The 16,449-nt window shown below is 51.1% G+C and overlaps 1 protein-coding gene across 6 annotated transcripts in view; it reads right to left on the bottom strand.

Annotated features, from left to right (window-relative positions):
* Positions 1-7,254: 7,254 nt before the first annotated feature.
* CHRDL2 (chordin like 2) overlaps positions 7,255-16,449 on the bottom strand; it is a 39,653-nt gene continuing 30,458 nt past the window's right edge. For 2 of the 6 annotated variants that reach the window (XM_009007436.4, XM_017977789.3), the window contains 5 exons: positions 15,643-15,811; positions 13,478-13,651; positions 12,281-12,335; positions 8,026-8,118; positions 7,255-7,417 (listed from right to left, as the gene is read on the bottom strand). In XM_009007436.4, coding sequence (XP_009005684.3) covers positions 7,327-7,417; positions 8,026-8,118; positions 12,281-12,335; positions 13,478-13,651; positions 15,643-15,811 — 582 coding nt within the window. In that variant the 3' untranslated portion in view covers positions 7,255-7,326. Of the gene's footprint in view, positions 7,418-8,025; positions 8,119-12,280; positions 12,336-13,477; positions 13,652-14,150; positions 14,346-15,642; positions 15,812-16,449 lie in introns of all 6 variants that reach the window. The other 4 variants (XM_017977790.4, XM_017977791.4, XM_003734174.5 and 1 more) reach the window with 3 other exon arrangements.

Below are 16,449 nucleotides of genomic sequence, written 5' to 3'. Positions count from 1 at the left end.
AGGCACTCCCCTGCTGGAAATCATTCCAGGCTCAAAAATAGGGGAGATATTCAAAATAACTACTGGTTTGGAATAGGCCCTGGGCAATCAGCATAGGCCCTGGCATTGCCAGCCCTGCCAGCCTGTCCTTCCTGAATATCAGCCCTGTTCCGGTAGCCCTAGAGAAATTGAGCTCTGCTGCCTCTGCAGGCTTCTCTCAGAGCCTGTGCCCCTCACGCCTACCTCCTGCACTACCCACCTCCATTGCCCAATACTACTCTCTTGCCAGGCCAAACTTCTTGCTGTTTTCCAGATGTCTGGCATACAGTAGGTGCTCAGTTAATGGTTGTTGAGCTGTGAGATGATCACTGCTACCACTGTTACTCCCATTACCACTGCTACCACTACCATTACTGCCTCTACCACCGCCAGTGTCACCCCTCCCATTTGCAGGGCCCAGGCAAGAATGCACATGGAGGCTACATATCATAATATATAATAGATCACATGTGATATGACATGTAGTCTCCATTTGTATCCTTGCCTGTCACCACTCTTGCATGTTGCCAGGCCTCTGACCTCACTGTTTCCTAGGCCTGAAACATGACTTATCCACTTGTCCTGAATAATTCCTTAAAATCTCTATTTGGATGTCCCCTCATGCAGGAAACTTTCTTGGACACCTCTCTCCCCGCCCCCTGGCCGTGGTTTCTCACAGCCCCCCCGCATCTTCTTCTGAGTGTTTGTCACTCTCTGTTGTCATGGTTTGCTTCTCCCTTTCCCTCTCCAGATTGGAAGCTTTTGAGGACGCAGTTGGATGCAGAGGACAGTTACATCCCCTGTGCTGGTAGTAGTAGGTAGTGATGGTGATGAAGGAGGGCAGGACCACCTTTAAGCCCAGGAAAGAGGGACCCCCACCCTGGGCCATGTCCTCTGGACAGCCCTGGTCTGACCCATTTTCAGCTACATTCTTACAGCCCAAGAAGTCCATGGGATTGAGGGGATGTGCACCCCACCTCCCTCTGGACCACACTGGGAACACAGGATCCTGGAATTCTCTGCCCAAGCAGCCCTGAGTCTGCTTCTTATACTGCACAGTCCTCTTCCCTAGGTCTGTTCTCTAAGCCTGAGGGGTAGTTTGCTGGGGCTCTGGATAAAATTTGAACAAGTTCCATTTGCTTTTGCTGCATAAAAAATTACCCCCAAATTTAGCAGCTTTAACAACTTATTTATTTATTTTCGAGGGTCTTGCTCTGTTGTCCAGGCTAGAGTGCAGTGGCATGATCATAGCTCACTGCAGCCTTGACCTCCCAGACTCAACGATTCTCCAACCTCAGTCTCCCGAATAACTGGGACTACAGATGTGCGCCACCATGCCCAGCTAATTTTTTATACAGGCAGGGTCTCGCTGTGTTGCCAGGCTAGTCTTAAACTCCTGGGCTCAAATGATCCTCCTGCCTCAGCCTCCCAAAGTTCTGGGTTTATAGGTGTGAGCCCAATAACAGCTGTTTTTTAATGCTCATGAATTCTGTGGGTCAGTGATTTGGGCATGGCACAGTGGCAATGGTTTGTCTCTGTTCCAAAATGTCTGGGGTCTCAGCCGGGGAGACTCTAGGCTGGGGGTTGGAGTCCCCTGGAGGGGTCTTTATTATCATATCTGCTTGCTGTTTCCGATAGCTGGCCAGAGTTTGGCTGGGGCTGTTGAGTGGAGCACATATGTGTGTGACCAATGTCATCTTGGCTTCCTCACCGTATGGTGGCCTCATAGCAGGTAGACTTTGTACAAGTGGCTCAGGGCTCCAAAAGCAATTATCTCTGTAAACAAAGCAGTAGCTGCATTGCCTTTTCTGACCTAGCCTTGGAATTCACCCCTTATAATTTCTGTTTCATTCTATTGGTACAGATGAGTCACAGCCTACTCAAATTTAAGGGGAGGGGACATGGGCCACACATGGGCTATCTCTCAATGGGAGGAGCATAAAAGCATTTGTGGACATGTTTTAAAACCACCATAGACATGCAGATTGGGGTGTCCATACATGTGTGTATGGGACCCCTTACAGTAGAGGATGGAGATGAAATGAGGAAAGAAGTGGGCCAACAGCTGGAAGCCAGGGGTCAAGGATTGGCTCTCCCTGGGTTTATATATTCTTGCCAAGAATTCATGAAATTTTACATTTGAATTTGGCCTTCTAGACCATTAAGAAGTTATATTTGTCAAGGTAGGAACACAAAACATATTCATGTAAATATTTAGGATGTAGTAGGTAGTCTCCATGTGCCTTCTTGCCTGGGCCCTGCAAGTGTAAGGGGTAGTCCTGGTGGTGGAGAGGGCAGTAATGGTGGTGGTGGTGGTGGGAATGGCAGTGGCAATGGTAGTGGTGATCATTCAGGAGTTGAACAACCATTTATTAAGTGCCTACTCTGTGTCAGCAGTCAACCACCTCTTACCACCGTTGCCTTTACCATCATTGTCATGCTTACTTCCTTCAGTTAGCATATATTGAATGCCTCTTGTAGTCTAGGGACCATGCTAGGGGCTGGAAGTGCAGAGATGATAACATGTGGTCTCTGGTTCCAGACACTTACTGTCCTGTGGGAGAAACAGATCACTACAGTATGAAAGGATGAGTTCCACTGGTGAGGAGCCGACAATGCAGGGGCAGCTGAGGACTAGGCAGGGCTTTCCTTTCTTTTTCTTTTTTTGAGATGGAGTTTCAAAAAAGGGAAGCCCTACCCCTGCAAAGCCCAACCTCTCGTTGCCCAGGCTGGAGTGCAATGGTTCAATCTCTGCTCACTGCAGCCTCCGCCTCCCCGGTTCAAGTGATTCTCCTGCCTCAGCCTCCCAAGTAGCTGGGATTACAGGTGTGTGCCACCACGCCTGGAGAATTTTGTGTTTTTAATAGAGACAGGGTTTCTCCATGTTGCTCATGCTGGTCTCGAACTCCTGACCTCAGGTGATCTGCCTGCCTCAGCCTCCCAAAGTGCTGGGATTATAGACATGAGCCATCATTTTATCTTTCCAGTCTCAAAAGATAAAATGGAATTGTACAGGCATAAAATAGGGAAAGGCATTCCAGAAAGAGGAAATAGCTTATCAAAGGCATGGAAGAGAGGACATGGGTCCAAGAAAGTTGTAGCAGGCTGGGTGTGTGGTGGCTCACGCCTGTAATCCAAGCACTTTGGAGGCCAAGGCGGGTGGATCACTTGAGGTCAGGAGTTCAAGACCAGCCTGACCAACATGGTGAAACCCCATCTTTAAATAAAAAAGAAAAAAAAGAAAAAAGAAAGTTGTAGCAGTGGTGGTCTGGGAACAGGGCTCCCTTTGGTGACCCCTCCCTGTGTTTGCTACCCACTCCCTTACTTTTGGGGTGCTGCTCTTCCCCCACTCCAATCATGTGATGCTATCACCTCATCCCTAACTATCCAAGACTGGCTGTATGTTACCCAGTATGGACCAGTCAGAGTTCCTCCCCAAAGCACTTCTATTGGAGTGGGAAAGGAAGGTCCTTTGTACCCAATCTGGTTGGGAGCTCTTAGGATGCTCAACAGTGCACAGTGAGTTGGTTGGAGAGAAGGTGTGGCTATTCAGGGGCAACAGAGTTGAGAACAGAGAGGGAACATTCTTGATAGTGTCAGAGTCCAACATTCAGGTCTTCCTGGATCCCAGATCCATTCCATCTTGGTCAGATGATGCAGCAGGACCCTTGGGTATTGCTGGGAGATAAACCCAATGGTTGGATTGAAAAGGCAGCAGGAATCAGATCATAAAGGGTCAGGGAGTGCCGGGGAGCTTTGGTGTCATCCTGAGGACAAAGGAAAGTCATTCAGAGAGGGGCTTAATAAGGGAGAGGCATGGTCAGATTTGTGTTTTTGAAAGGCCATTCTGATAGGCAAGACTTCCTGGGAAGAGGCAGGACTTGGGGAAGAGAGGTAGTTGGCAGGGGAGCTGGTGAGAAGGCTGATCTTCTCCTCGGCCCAGATGTCACCGGGCAGGAGAGGCCCGGACTTTGAAGTGAGACCCTGTGGGTTCCAATCACAGCCCCATCTCCCAGTTGCTGTTTGACTTTGGGCAAATATGTGAGCTCGACTATATGCTGAGGGAAGATAGAGGTGGGATTGGTGAGAGAAATCAAATTTTATGTGGTCATTAAATCAATCTTGAGCTGGGTACCAGAGATCAAGGTTCTAATTCTAGAAAGTCTGAGAAAAAGCCCTATACATAGAAATCCATGCCAACCCATCCCCTTTCCAAACTCAGCCGGCCTCCTACAGCAGTTCCTGCTCATATTCCATGAACTGACACTGATGGAGGATGTGGCAGGAAGGGGGTGTCTTCCTCGGACCAGGGTGAGGGGAAGCAGGGTGGCTGAACCAGCTCCAGAGAGAGATGCCATTGTGCCCAGTGGGGCCCCAGGCCTTCCCTCACCCCCAGGCTAGCCCTAAACCACAGGCCACGTCCTGTTTCTCAGAAATACTGCCATTTTCCAGAGCCCAGCATTCGTGGGGGGACAAGGGGAAGTGATGTGACAACTGCCAGAGGAGGAGGAAACATCCCCAGGAACCCTGGAGGCTGGGCCTGACATCATGAAGGATGATCACATTTCAGGGCCAGAAAGCTACCTGGGAAGACCGAGTGGAATGGGGGTTCTGAGCCCAGGTCTGTGGTGCCTGCCCCTGCCCAGGACCCATAAGGATACAGATTCCTATCACATAAAGGTAGAGAGTGGAAAGGCGGATGACAGAGACTGGGAAGGGTGTGGGGAGTGGGAGGATGAGGAACACTGGGCTGAAGGTACTGACATGCACTAAGACAGAAGGATTCAGTTCAGCGTTTGATAGCACAGTAAGGTGACTATATTTAACAAAAATGTATTCAGGTGATGGATACCCTAAATACCTTGGCTTGATCACTACATGTTATATACATGCAACAAAATTTCTCATGTCCTCCATGAAGTTGCACAAAAAAAAAAATAAATAAAATTAAGTCTTTAGGATGTAGAATCATAGGCCTCCGTTGGAATCAAACTGCCCATGTTATTGTGACCTCTCCCTGGAGCCTTACTTAGTTCCCTTGTCTGATATGGTTAACAAGCCCCACCTCACTGGGCTGTGTAGGGATCAGATGAGACAATGGATTTGAATGTGCTTCGTTAACCAATGGGCGGGATTTCACTACCCCAGCTGGAGCCCACTCTGTGCCCAGCCTGGCCACCAGTGGGACAGTGGATCCCATGGGATTCCCTGATGGAGCCTTGGGAACGTCATGGGAGGCAGGGCTAGTCAGCCCTAGCAGACCCCCACTCCCCTCTCCCTCATCACACTCATGGGGAGATGAGTAGGGTTATGCAGCTGGTGGTTAGAGGCCAAGGAAGAATGGATTTAACTTACCCCGAAATCCTTTCTCCATCCTCACTCCCATTTCTCCTGACTTTCCCCTCTCCTGGGGCATTGCCTCATCACCGAGACTTGCTCCTAGCCAAAAAGCTGTCTTCCTCAAGCCCATGTGCACAGTAGACACGGCCCTGCCTCTCTTTATTGCCAGCTTTTTCAAAACACTTGTCTGTTTCCTCACTTCCCAGAAGCCGTCTCGGCCCCTAAAACCCAGCTCCCACCTCCCAGCTCTCCTGACTTAGCTCCCTGCTGTGGCCATTGGAGCCTCCTTGTCTCCTTGAAGGTCACATTGCCAGCCTCACTCCTGGCCCTCTCAGTGCCCTGCTCCCCTACCTGTTCCCTGTCCACCATGCCAACCCTTTGCTGTTGCTCCGGGTCCATCCTGCTCCTATTCTGTTTACTCCTCCATCTCTCCCAGGCCAGTGCACCCCCTCCCAGCTTTAGTTACCACCTACAGGCCAGTAGCTTCCAACTCCCCACCTCTAGCCCAGCTTTCTCCCCAGACCTATCATATACGCAGAGGTCTGTGGATACTTCCTCAGTGTGTGCTCAGCTGAAACTTCTGGCTTCTCCTCCCAGAAGGTGTCACCAAGTGAGATGCCACGTACACACTTGCTCCCCACTCTCCCTCAACCCCAAATCTAGTCCAGTCAGCAGACTACTGTCCACCATTTCTGGGGAGGGGACGGATGAGCCATGGTTGTGAGAGATTTGAGACCAGCTGTTCTGAGGAGAAAACCCCGCCTGGGGTTGGGACACCTGAGTTCTAGCCCTGGCTTCAGCACACCACTGTGAGGCATTGGGGAAGTCATGTGGTGGTCCTAAGCCCATCTCCTCCTCTGTAGAGTATGGGTAGTGCCTCTTCTGTTCGCCTTTAGTGAAATCAAGGGCATTAAAACATCTTTGAAATTATAAGGATTTGTACACATGGGCAGAATAAATAATTGACGGTGTCTTTATTTTATTATGATTATTTTTTGAGATGGACTTTTCCTCTGTCACCCAGGCTGGAGTGCTGTGGCATGATCTCTGCTCACTGTAACCTCCGCCTCCTGGGTTCAAGCAATCCTCATGCCTCAGCTTCCTGAGTAGCTGGGATTACAGGCATGCACCACCATGCCTGGCTAATTTTTTGTATTTTTAGTAGAGACGAGGTTTCACCAAGTTGACCAGGCTGGTCTTGAACTCCTGACCTCAGATGATCCGCCTGCCTCAGCCTCCCAAAGTGCTGGGATTGTAGTTATGAGCCACCACGCCTGCCCCTAATGGTGTCTTTAATTGTAACTGTTGGGCCTTTTTCTCAGAGCATGGTGCCAGGCTGGCAATCTGATCACCTAGTCTTGGAAATCCTCTGAGGTGAGGCTATCTAGGCTTCTGACACTGGCCATGCTGTGGAACTGGGGACAGAGTGCTAGCCTGAAGTGAGAGATCTGGCTTCCAACTCCAGATCTGCTCAGCAGCTCTGCAGCTTTGGGCAAATGACTGCCTGCAGCTCCTCCCTAACTCCGCTTCCTCAGGTAGGGTGTGAAGACAGTGGTGAGGATCCCAGGAATATTTGTTGGGAAAGTGCTTTTAGGCTCCGTGAATGCCCTCCCCTGGCTAATTAGAGTCATTCCTCTTTCTGAGGCTCAGTGTCAAAGAGCTGTTGGAGGGGGGCTGCCTGGAAAAGCAGGAGGCGCTGTAGTGGGGGGGCCTGGGTGAGGGGCTGGGGGAGCTAGCCCTGGCTCCCGTGACAACTCACTGTGAGGACCGGGACCATTCTCTGTCCCTTCTTGATCTCGGGGTTTCCACCCCTGTAAAATGGGGATAACAAGGCCTACCTTGCAGAGTTTCTGGGAGATCATGCGGGAGACTGGATGTGAACCCAGAAGGCAGGGCTAAGGGTAATGCAACTTCTTATTTATTAATATATATAATAACAACAATGATAAAGCTCCTATCTGCAACTGTTTAGGGCTTTGTTATAATGTCTTGGTCACTTTGTCTGGACTGGCTGTGACCTTCAGCTCCGGGGTCTGGGCTAGGAAGACGTTCCAGTGACCTGTGTGGAGGAGGGCAGAAGAGAGAAGAGGCGCATGTATCTGCACGTGCACAACAGAGGCAGTGCTGGGGACTGGAAAAGCCCTGGGCCGGGAGGAACTGCAAGGGTTTGGAGCCCACAGGGAGCGTGGAGATGACTGTCCCATCCCACAGCTGGGGCACATGACCCAGCTTTCAAACAACCAACACTGGGGACAGAGCTGCTTTCCTGACACCTGTTGGTAATACCCCCCCTCTGGCACCTTCCCTCCCTGATGAGAAGCCCCATCTGGGTCCATCTTCCTAAGAGTAAGGTATAGGAGGAAAGTGGGAAACGTTCCAGTAGAGAGGGAGGGGGTAGTACCCAGGTTTGGGGGCTTAGATCTCCCCTCTCCACAGCCCTGTCTCCCCCCACCACCAAGACCAAATCCAGCCAGCTCTGCTTCACCTTCCCGCTCTGGAGTTGGGAAATCTCTGGCGCAGACACCCACTGGATTCCTGTGCTGGGAACTGACGTCTGTGGCTGACAGCCCCTCCTCCCGGCAGCAGCAGCCTGGGAACTCCCGGAGAGGCTCTGGCCTGTGTCCCTGCCTTCTTCCCCAGGCCCTGTCCCTCAGCCCAGGCTCCTACCTTCGTGGGGGCCAGCGAGCAGCCGGAAATGCTGTGCCTCTTTCTGGAAGTCTTGCTTCCTGACTTTCTTGATCTGAGTCAAGTGGAAGATTCCTGAGGGCAGAGACAAGGACGTGAGCAGGAAAGGCAGAAACTTAGTGAAACTGCATGACTTAGCACAGAATGGACCCAGTCACTCCCTCCCCTACCCCTATTCTGATCAGACACAAAATCCTGCTGATGACATTTCCTCAATCTTTTGAATCTATTCTCCTATTTCGCTGCCACTATACTCACCCAGGCCCCTGTTGCCTTGTCTGGGTCACTACAGTAGAGTCCTAACCCCTTTCACTCCTGTCTAATCTGCAATCCTAGCTGTGGTCATTAGCACACGTAGCACCACCCTGTCATTCCCCTTCCCTGACGTCCTGTCGCCTCCACAGTGAAGCCTATGTCCTTCCCTCTGTTCTCTCTGCTGACCCTGCTCCTGTCACCAGCACCATCCTGCTCACACAGCACCCACTGTCCCCAGTGCACGGAGGGAGGGGGAAGGCAGGGGAAGAGAAGGGAGAAGGAAAAAGGAAAGGAGGGCAGGAAGGGAAGGGAGGAAGGAAGGTTGCCTGGCTCCTATGAACTGGTCACGCTTTTCTCAGGGCATAGAATGTATGATAAAAATCAATAGGCGTGCTTATTCAGATACCAAAGAACTAGCAAGCGGCAGAGTTACACTGTCTTGCCTGTGCCCTAGCCCTAACCAAATACTGGACATCCCCCGAGGAGGCCAAGCCTTTTCAAATGCCATTCCCTCAGCTGGAACACTTTTTACTATTGCCTTCTACTTCTACTATTTTTTTTTTTTTTTTTTTTGAGATGGAGTTTCACTCTTGTTGCCCAGGCGGGAGTGCAGTGGCGTGATCTTAGCTCACTGCAACCTCCGTTTCTCAGCTTCAAGCGATTCTCCTGCCTCAGCCTCCCAAGTAGCTGGGATGACAGGTGGCTGCCACTATACCTGGCTAATTTTTTTTTTTTTAATTTTTAGTAGAGACAGGGTTTCACCTTGTTGGCCAGGCTGGTCTTGAACTCCTGACCTCAAATAATCCACCTGCCTTGACCTCCCAAAGTGCTGGTATTACAGGCGTGAGCCACCATGCCCGGCCACTACTCCTACTATTGACACCAAATGAACTCCTAAGCCTTAGCTGGGAGTACTCCAAACCTTAGCTGGGAAGTCTTCCCTAATCCACCTGAGGCACTTCCTCCTTGGGGCACCCACAGCACCTGGCTTCTGTCTGTGATTGTGCCTGTTTCTAATGTGTTCTCATTGTGTCTACTCCTGCCTCCTCTACCAGACTGGGGACTCCCAGAGGGCTTTCTTTTCTGGGTTCCTTGTGCCTGGCCCACATTAGGCATGTAGAGTGAATGAATCCCTGGATGGATAGATGAACCCTAGGCCAGGCCCCAAGGGGGAATGAGGTACTAGCTGGATCCCCTGATATTTGCATCTCATGGGGAGCTGGCCACTGGTACCACACATGGCTCTGAAGCCCCAAGCACATGGGCTGTGAGGTCGCACCAGCTGTTACCCACCAAGGTCTCTGGCCAGAAAGAACAGATGCAACCAGCAAGGCCTCTGCTAGGCCAGCACTGCCTTTAAGAAGACCAGGAACTGACCCTGCTTATGGGAACCAGCGTGGGATTCCCACCAAGGGGAGCAGAAATCCCTGATCCTGGCACTGAGTTCCAGGAATCAGGAATGTCCAGCACTGTCCATGGACCCCCAGCCCAGATGGCAAGGACCAGGATATGGAAGCAACTCCAAAGACCCAGGGGCTCTATTCATACGGCAGGCAACAAGCATGGGATGAGATGGAGATGAGTCCTTCTGCACAGGCCTGCCACTGCATGCTCCCAGGTCACAGAAAAATTGAAGAGAATGTGGGAGGGATGAGGGTGGTTTCCCACACTGTAGTCTGTAAAGCGTAATTGAGAGGACCTGGGTCTCTGGCCTGGAATCAAGAGCTAGCCTGAGGGTCACGGTTGTGCCTCTTGCCCTTTGGAAGGGCTATGCAGGTCTGAGGGCAGGTAGGCTCTGTGGATCCTCAATGCAGAGCTGGCACCAATGGGTGAGTCCAGGGACACAGGATAGGCTCAGCTCAGTGTGAAGTCAGATGCCCTTTGGGCTGAGCCATTCACAGCGTTGGAAGTGAAGTCACTTGTCTGGAGTGGGAGTGGGGGTGTGTTCAGTCAGGCGTCAGACACCATCAGGTCATCAGGAGGCTGTGGGAGAGCTTTCTTCTTAGGCAGGGCTTAGAATGGAGAACCCAGACATCTTTTCTACTGTGAAACTTTAGAATATAAAAGATCCTTAACCCTAAGCCAACTATCTGCTTAGATGCTGGTGTCTGGGGCTGACCCCTCGTGGTGTGGCCTCACCTAGTATCTGCCTGCTCACTTTGTTTCCTCGGATTGGGGAAACAGTGAGTGGTTCCCACTGACAACTAACCGTGGGGAGTGTTTGTTTTGACTCCCATGGTCTGGGACAGGGAGGGAACAGGGAGGCTGATGGGTCATTCAGGCAACCACAGGGTCAGGAGATGGGGTGCAGTTTGCTAGTGACAGGATGGTAGGGCCTGGCATTGTGACATTAATTGTTTTTCCTTTTTTGCTGGGCCTGGTGATGATGAGATTGGCCATGAGCTATGCCCCCACTGTGCCATCTTGGCACACCTTGGCCATCCTCAGGCACCTCCCTAAAAGTACAAGGTCACCTCTGTGGAGGTGGCACTGGGGACAGTCAGATGTGGATTTGAATCTTTGCTTTACTGCTTAAACTGTGTGACTTTGAGTAAGTCATTTGACCTCTAAGACTCAGTTTTCTTACCTGCAAAATGGGGGCATTAATATGTACCCCTTAGGTTTCTTGAGGATTAAATGAAATACATTATACATAGTGCCTGCCACACACGAATTACAAAGCCCAGGGCATATGGGCATGAACTCTGGAGCCTAATCTCTAGTGTTTGAGGTTCTCACTGCCATCCTGTCTGCAGTGTACCTTTCTTGCCTATTTATTTTAATTTTTAGTGACACTGTGTTCATTGCCTCTTTAAGTCATTGAGGACCATCCTCCATGAAGCCTTCCCTAACCAGCTCAGCTCCCAATAAGCTCCTGTTGGACCCAGGTCACTAAGTCATGACCTCCTAAGGACAGAGGCTGGCCCATTATGCTCTGTGTCCCAGCACTTAGTTGGGGGAAGCAGAGGGAGAGAGGCCACAGTAAACATGTGACCAAAACCTGCTCAGGGACTGATGGAATCTTTTTCTTTCTTTGTTTTTTGAGAGGAGTCTCACTCTATCGCCCAGGCTGGAGTGCAGTGGCACAATCTTAGCTCACTGCAACCTCCTCCTCCCAGGCTCAAGTGATTCTCCTGCCTCAGCCTCCCGAGTAGCTGGGATTGCAGGCACCTACTACTGTGCCTGGCTAATTTTTGTATTTTTAATAGAGACGGGGTTTCACCATGTTGGCCAGGCTGGTCTCAAAACTCCTGGGCTCAAGCGATCCACCCACCTTGGCTTCCCAAAGTGCTGGGATTACAAGCATGAACCACCAGGCCCAGCTGGGGCTGATGGAATCTTAAGCCTCAAAAAATTATAAGGGTTATTGAATCTCTAACTGCCCAGCTACACACAGAATCCCCACCCCCCCGTTTGCACGCTTCTCATAAGTGGAGCTTGCTCCTTCCTTTCCACTGGCAGAAGGCTCTAAGTGTGAGCAAGTTCTTCCTCTCATGGAGCTGCAAGCTGCCTCTGCATTTCTCACTAACCCGATGTGGTGGAATGAGAAGACTTACATTTTTATTGCCTGCTGTATGTCAGGGCTGCACTGATGTCATGCCAGTTAATCCTCCAGAAACCCTCTTTCCCACTTCATAAAAGAGAAAACTGAGGCCCAGAGAGATCACGTGATTGCCCAAGGCCACACAGCTAAGATACAGCAGAGTCTGGATTCAAACTGGCAGAGGTGGGATTCAAACCCAAAGCCCCTGCTTGTTGTTTGACCCTTGCGGTCACTCAGAACACGCCTGCTCCCTCTGCCTGGGGCAGCCCTTCAGAGCCACGAAGCCAGCAGTCCTGTCCCCCTGAGTCTTCTCTTCTTCAGGCTGAACAGCTCCACTTTCTTCGTCCATTCCTCCTACGACAGGGGGCAGAGTAGAGCAGGGAAAGAGCCGCATCTGACGCCACAAGACATGGGCTCTAGCTCCCGTCCTCCACTTACTGGCTGTGTGGCCTTGGGCCAGGTACTTCACCTCTCTGAGCCTCAGTTTCCTCATCTGTAAAATGGGGATAATAATACCTAACTCTCAGGATCGTTGAGGATCAAATGAGATAGTGAATGTGAAAGCACTTTGTAAACTCCAAAGTGCTACACACATTGGTTATTATTATCGTCGTCATTCCCTCTTCCACCCCCACCCTGCCAGCCAAAACCATCAGTAGAGGAAAGGAACATTAGAACGAATTCACACTTAAAAAGAGTTTAGTTTGGTTCATGACTTAACAGTTCACTCTACCCAGAGGACTTATGTTTTACAAGAAAGGTCATGAAACTGAACTTTCAGTAATTCCCTTATCAATGAAATACCTCGCTGGACGTGGTGGCTCATGCCTATAATCCCAACACTTTTGGGAGGCAGATGTGGGAGGATTGCTTGAGTCCAGGAGTTCGAGACTAGCCTGGGCAACATGGCAAAACCCCATCTCTACAAGAAATACAAAACTTAGCTGGGCGTAGTGCCTCACAACTGTGGTCCCAGCCACTCAGGAGGCTGAGATGGGTGGATTGGTTGAGCCCAGGAGGATGAGGTTGCAGTGAGCCAAGATCATGCCACTGCACTCCAGCCTGGGTGACTGAGACCCTGTCTCAAAAAAAAAAAAGTAAGAAAAACTCCTCTTGACCTTCAACTGGTGATAGGAGCAGACTGGTGAAGAGGGTGGGTTTCTCATAGAATTAGAACTATGGTTCTGATGTCTACTTACCTGGGAATGATAAGATCCACCTCTGAAAAAAGGCTGAACACAGCCAGCCTCCAGGCCCTCCTACTTTGAGGATGTTGTGAGGGCCCTCCTGCCTGAGAAGACCCCCTAGTGCTGAAATCCTGCCATTAGACATCTGCCTATTTCACCAGGGCAGGCATCACCCTGCCTGGCTCCTCGCAAGGTGCAACAGCGCCTTCACCCCAGGAGAGGGAGCACTATTGAGCCTTGGCAGCAGTGGGAGGAGCTTATCAGAACTGTAGAGAACCACAGTCTGGCCCATTATCTCTCTGCATCTTGGAATCGGGGGCTCTTAAATCTGGAGGGGCAGTCAGAGGCACTTGATCAGCAAAATGTCCTTAAGGCCCCCGTGGGGTCTGGGGCACAGGACGGGGGACTGGCCAGAGGTACACCCTGCTGGGAGTGGGCCAACTCTCACCTTTTACCAGCTTCCAGAGGTAGATCTCCACCAGGTCTGAGGCCTCATGTTCCAGGGCAAAGCGACGCAGGTTGTCTGGGCTTGGGGATACTGATGTGTGGACAAGGACCCGGCCTGGCGCCTTGGGACACCTGGTAGAACTTATCTCACTGTGGTCACGGTCTGCCTTGTCCTCTGGAGAGACAAGAAGCTTGTGAAGTATTCAATTCAATACACATTGGCTATACCTCTCAAACATTTTAATATTTGGCTGGGCATGGTGGCTCATGCCTGTAATCCCAGCACTTTGGGAGGCTGAGGTGGGCGGATCACCTGAGGTCAGGAGTTTGAGACCAGTCTGGCCAACATGGTGAAATCTCATCTCAAAAAAAAAAAAAAAAAAAAAAGCTCTAATATTCTAACATTTTGTGACTTCATGGAATCCAGAATATTATTTGATTCTGTCTATGTTAACAACCTCTGAATCTATTATTATAACACTGCATAGTTCTATCCATTTAATATTTTCATCTGGCATTTTCCACTCCTGTGTTTCTGACATGCCTTGCATCCTGTGACACTGATGCATGCCCCCTTCCATGTCTGAAATGTTCTAAGTGTCTGTGGACCTGGGGAGAGAGACCCAGGGCTCACTCTGATCAGCACCCTCCCTGCTCCCAGTGCCCCTGTGTACCTGGGCAAATCTTGCAGCATTTCCCAGCCACCTTCTTGGGGTGACGGCAGGGGTACTCAGTGGGGCAGGTCACACGCTGGCAGTCCTGGTGGCCATCCTGACAGGTGCATAGGATGCAGGGCAGGGGGCCGAAGGCACGAAAGGCTGGGTGCCACACCTCCCCGTGGGAGTATGTCTTCCCGCCATGCACGCAGGCTGAACAAGGAGGGTGGGAAGGGAGGAGGATCAGAGCCTCAGACCTGGCCAGGGCCTCGGGTCCAGCAACAGGTGGGGTGGGCCCTGGGGGAGCCCTTGCTTTAACAGTCCAGCCCAGGCACACTGCCTGCAAAGCACAGGTTAGGGTATAAAACCGTCCCCTCTCCCCAACACCCCCTACCACAGCACTCAGAGCTGAGATGGGCCCAGAAGGAACTTGCTGAGATGGAGAGTCCTCCCCTGCCCTTCAGGGCATTTTTGTGGGAGCAAAGAGAGTGCTGATCTTGTGGTAGAACTGAGATCAACTTCTGTTACCACCTGGCCATGTGAGCCCTGGCAGGTCCCTTCCTCCCTCTGCCTCAGTGTCCCATCTGAACAAGGTGGGGCCAGCACTCAGTAGCCCCACAGCTCTTCCCTCTCCAGCAATTGGGGTGTCCTGCACTGAGGTCTCTTTTCTCACCTTTTGTGGCCATGGCTGTCCATCTGGCCTCCTTCCCTACTTCATCCCCACTGTCTTCCTGCAGCCTAGCTCTGCTTCCTCCTTCCTTTGTCAAAATCCTTCCCTCAGCACACTTCCTTATGTTAAAGTCATTTATTTACATGTCTGTCTCCCCAACTAGTCTATGAGCCCCTCAAGGGCAGAGACCATTTTCTATTTCCCATTTCCCATCTATCTGTTCTGTCTCCCCGTCTTCCCAGCAAAGACATGGTACATGCTTAAAACAGACCTTGTAGGCCAGGCACAGTGGTTCACACCTGTAATCCCAGCACTTTGGGAGGCCCAGGTGGGCAGATCACCTGAGGTTTGGAGTTTGAGACCAGCCTGACCAACATAGAGAAACCCTGTCTCTACGAAAAATATAAAATTAGCTGGGTGTGGTGGCACATGCCTGTAATCCCAGCTACTCAGGAGGCCGAGGCAGGAGAATTGCTTGAACCTGGAGGTGGAGGTTGCAGTGAGCTGAGATCATGCCATTGTACTCCAACCTGGGCAACAAGAGTGAAACTTTATCTCATAAAAACAAACAAATAATCTTGTACTATTTCCAGGACTGGTTCTGTCTCTAAGTCAATACTCTGAACCTCAGTGTCCTCATCTGTCAGATGGGGGTTTGAACCTGGTGATCTTTAAGAGTACCTTCCTTCAGTTTTGATGTTCTTTGAGTCTACAAGCTCATGGCCAAGTTGGAATTGGGGAACTGCTGAGTGGAGGGTGCAGGGGGGTGGGGGTGGGAGGTGGGAGCAGTCAGGGCCCCACTTCCCTGCCTTACAGATTGGAGGAGGGTCTGGTCCCCACCTTTCTTATGTTTCTCCTTCAGGACAATCTTGACAGTTGTGCTGCCTGCCCCCTTGGGTCGAAAGTGGCGAGGGATGAAGCTCAGAGGGGCACTGAGGCCAGTGGGGGCTGGGGTTCCTGGACCTCTCCTTCTGCCACCATTGCTCAAACACGGATCCTGAGGATGTCTCTGCAAGTGGAAGGAAGGATGAAGGTCACTGACTGAGCATGGCAGGCCCCAGCTGGAGCCAGAACAGCAAGACAGGCTGCAACAAGAGGCTGTGGGGAGACCCCAGCATGAATTCCCAGAGAAGAGAGGGCAGAGGCCAGGGATAGAAAGATCTGGATGAGGTCTAAGATGTTTTCAGACAGTCTGACCTTTGAAAACTCTCAGCAGATAGTGATTTGGAAATCCAGCCTCCATGAAGCCCTTCTTGAGCCTTGTCAGAGCCAAGGCTTTGGGGCTGAGGTGGGCAGAGCATGTTGAGGTCTTGATCTGGCAGATATAACTGATCAGGGATGTGGAGAACTTCGTATTTGAATGGCCTAAGTTAGAGGCCATTGCCTGCGAGGAAGGTGCCTGGACTAAGAGGAGACGCAGGCTGAGATGGAACAGTGTCAAAGTGTTTCTCGAGAGGAAAATGAGGAAGTTTGGGGCCTGCTGCTGCCCTGCGTGGTGACCTGCTTCTCCCAGGCCTCACCTTGCCCATCAACCATGATGGGACCCGTGACAGGAGGCTAGGGAGAGGGGCTGGAATATAGTGGGGGCTCATGTAGCCGACCCAGGGGACAAACAAGAAATGAGGACAATAACTGGTATTGTCTGCC

The sequence above is a fragment of the Callithrix jacchus genome, chromosome 10 (genome assembly GCF_049354715.1).
Source record: "Callithrix jacchus isolate 240 chromosome 10, calJac240_pri, whole genome shotgun sequence".
Taxonomy (NCBI): Eukaryota; Metazoa; Chordata; class Mammalia; order Primates; family Cebidae; genus Callithrix; species Callithrix jacchus.
Note: the sequence above shows the minus strand (reverse complement) of the source record. Positions and strands in the feature narration are given on the sequence as shown.